General features: G+C 41.5%; 1 protein-coding gene across 1 annotated transcript; it reads right to left on the bottom strand.

Moving 5' to 3' along the window:
• Positions 1-1,281: 1,281 nt before the first annotated feature.
• Positions 1,282-2,382, bottom strand: LOC104949993 (teneurin-3-like). The gene is made up of 4 exons (XM_010776430.1): positions 2,211-2,382; positions 1,971-2,030; positions 1,672-1,834; positions 1,282-1,400 (listed from the first exon to the last, which is right to left on the bottom strand). Exons 1-4 carry the CDS (start codon positions 2,358-2,360, stop codon positions 1,282-1,284), a joined length of 492 nt encoding a protein of 163 aa, XP_010774732.1. The 5' UTR covers positions 2,361-2,382.
• Between the last annotated feature and the right edge of the window lie 801 nt (positions 2,383-3,183).

Below are 3,183 nucleotides of genomic sequence, written 5' to 3'. Positions count from 1 at the left end.
GAGGGGGGGCAACAGCGGTAATTAAAGTTTAAAGTCTCAAAAATGCTACAACTACTGTCACAAACTGTTAAGTATTTTGTTAAAGGAGGATGAAAGTGTAATTAAGGAGCACTGTTGGAGTGACTTTGATGGTTGTTGGACTCAGGATTAATTCATTTGGATTCCTGCTGTATGAAGAAATTAAAGGACGGCGCAAGTGGAAACAATTCACAAAGGGATTAAACTGTTTAAAACACATGCTCAAAGTAAGCCGGATTTTGCCGATGTGTTTATGTGGATTCAAAAGTCGTAAATAATCTACAAAATGGAGGAGACCGATCTGATCGGAGCAACTGTGACAAATAATCCAACTGAAACTGGCATGGACAATGACTATGTTTTAAAAATGTGCTTATCCAGAAAAGCCTGGTTTGGGCACTTTACGGGCAGAAGAAACATTTCTATTAAAGAAAGAATTATACATTTCTGTCTTTTTATGCCTATATTAACTACTAACTTGAATTTTTATTAAAATTAATTAATCAATTATTTTTTATATTTTATTGTAATGTAGAGACAAGGCTTTTAGAGACAATCATGTATTGCGTTACAATTATACAGTATGTAAAAAAAAAAAGTCTAAATATGATATTTGGCCTCAAATCATCTGAGGCCTGGCGCCCCCCCAACAATCTCCAAAGCATAACATAAAAACATTGAAAATAAAACTGAAAGATATCTGGGTTAAGAGGTTGCTGTGAAATTATTTTTTTTTTTAGCAGAGGTTGAGTTCAATAATTTGTATACGGCCCTCGGAGGATGTTGTACTAATTGAAATGGCCCTTGATAGAAAAAAGGTTCCCCACCCCTGCCATAGAGGAAAGTTTATACAGAACAATTATATTCAGGATTTAGTTTGATCACATGACTCCCTCACTGTGAATGAGACCCAGCTACCACTAAACAGAAACACCTGTTTGCTATCTTGGCTCCACAATGTCTACATGTCTGCCGTCACAGACTGAAAACACTCTTACTTCTGCTGGACTTATGCAATATATATATATATATATATATATATACAAATCTCACCTCTGTATGTCACATTAACAACAGTTTCACTTATAGCTAGCTAATATATTTGTAATGTTTGTATCCTCGTGGTTGATTGCACTTTAAAATGTATTGTAAATTGCTTTGGATAAAATCTTCAGCTAAATTAAATGTAATGTGTAATGTTATAATCACTGTCTATGGATAAGGGGAATGTGTTGGACAGTTGTGCTGACCAGCCATCAGAGTCTAAAGCATGTTGTTGTACACGGTGTGGTTTAGCCTGTGACGGAGCACACTGCTGAAGCTGCTGATCTCTTCAAAGCTCAGACTCTTCATGAGTCCACCATGCCAGGCCTGCAGAGCCACTGTTCAAACCCACATCACACTGTAGCTAAGGCCCAGCATTAGTGGGTGGTGTGCAGTCCCTTCTGAAGACATGTGTCCACGTGTTCCACATTCATGTAACCATTTGAATCCATCATGGCCAATGTTTGTGAGACAGAAGCTGGGAAAGTGGTCTTGGTATATATAAAAACATTTCTTTTAAAAAAAATGAGTCCCTTCTTTCCACACATACAGATATGTACTGTAGCAACAGCAGTATGTCCACTGTGCGTGTGTGTGCTATATACACACCAGTGGGGGGTTGGTTGCAGCGTATGGCTCGAATCCGGATGTTTCCCAGATCAGCCACATACAGCGTCCCATCCGGAGATACCACTAAAGACGCAGGACAGTTCAGCCTCGCGTCTTTAGCATAGCCGTCTCCTGTTTGATAGCAGTCACAGTTGGCATCGTTCTGCAGGATGAAGAGGGAGGGAGGGAGAGGGAGGGAGGGAGGAAATCAGCTCTTCTATAATAAGCAGGTTAACAATAGGATATCAAAAAGAAGACAATGGAGGGCTGTCGTAAATTAGGTTGCTGTTGTACAGTACCTTGCAGTCACAGTCAGAAGGCTCTCCAGCTAGCTGGGTTATTTCCCCATCAGTCGACACCTAGCAGGGGAAAGACAGAATGATACATTCAGGAGCCACTGAGAGCATCCAGTTAATCTTCCTCATCTTCATCTGACACGTGCGGCTCATTCTGAGATCTCTGTTAACTTACAATGACTTGGCATTTAAAGTGATCACAATTGTTACTCTAGCTTCAGGAGTACATGTCGTCAAGGTTACCTGTCGGATGCGGTGGATTTTCTTCTCGTCCGTCTCTGCGATGTAGAGGACCCCGCTGTAGGACAGGGCGACGGCTGTGGCCCCCTCCAGCATGGTCTGCACTGCCCTCTTCCCCATGGTGTATTCTATCCCAGGGACCTGGCAGTGCATGGGACGCCCCGCCACTATACGAACCTGTACACACACATCCACTCGTCAGCCTTTTCCTATTGGGCAGCACATACCCAGAACACTGGACCCACACAATTAAGGACCAAACATCCCTTCTTTTTTTAAATCTGTAAACCAGCGGTTACTGGACAATCAAACATGCTGTCTGTGTTTTTAAGCCTTTATCCTCAGTGTGAGAAAAAGTTTCTAGAGAGTACTTGTCCATGGACAAGTGAGTTTGGCAATTTACTTGTCCGAATACATTTTTCACTTGTCCAGAATGGACACAAATTGGGGCCACTGGAATCTTCTTCTTTGCCATCGTATTTTACATTTTCCCACGGTTTTTACGACACCGGTAACATAAGTGAGCGGTAAGATTTTACTGCATCACACATAGGGTTGGGTATCGTTTGGATTTTAACGATTCCGGTTCTGCTTTTCGATTCCAGTTATTTTCGGTTCTCGATTCCGGTTCTTTGAGAGGGTAAAAATAAGTCCCATGACAAGCTGGGAGAAAAATATATTTATGAAAACATTAAGTCAAATCTGTATTCCTATTTACAAATCACTTCATACTGTTTAATTTCTTACGGTTATTGAATACAATTATATAAAAATAATCTCTGCATTGTTTAGTTAGTTCTAAGTGGTGCAGTTTGAGAATGTACAATTGGCCCAGTCTCCTCTGATGTTACACTGCAACCTGCCTGTGAGACAGAGTCCAACCAGGGGCGGACTGGGGGGTTAAAAGTGGCCCGGGGATTCATTGACAGACAGCCCCACTTAATGCGCGGCATGTATCGGCTGGCCGGCGACGAAA

The sequence above is a fragment of the Notothenia coriiceps genome, unplaced genomic scaffold (genome assembly GCF_000735185.1).
Source record: "Notothenia coriiceps isolate Sejong01 unplaced genomic scaffold, NC01 NC01_scaffold00017012, whole genome shotgun sequence".
NCBI classification, from domain to species: Eukaryota; Metazoa; Chordata; class Actinopteri; order Perciformes; family Nototheniidae; genus Notothenia; species Notothenia coriiceps.
The sequence above is the reverse complement of the archived record's forward strand: the minus strand, read 5'-3'. Positions and strand labels throughout refer to the sequence as shown.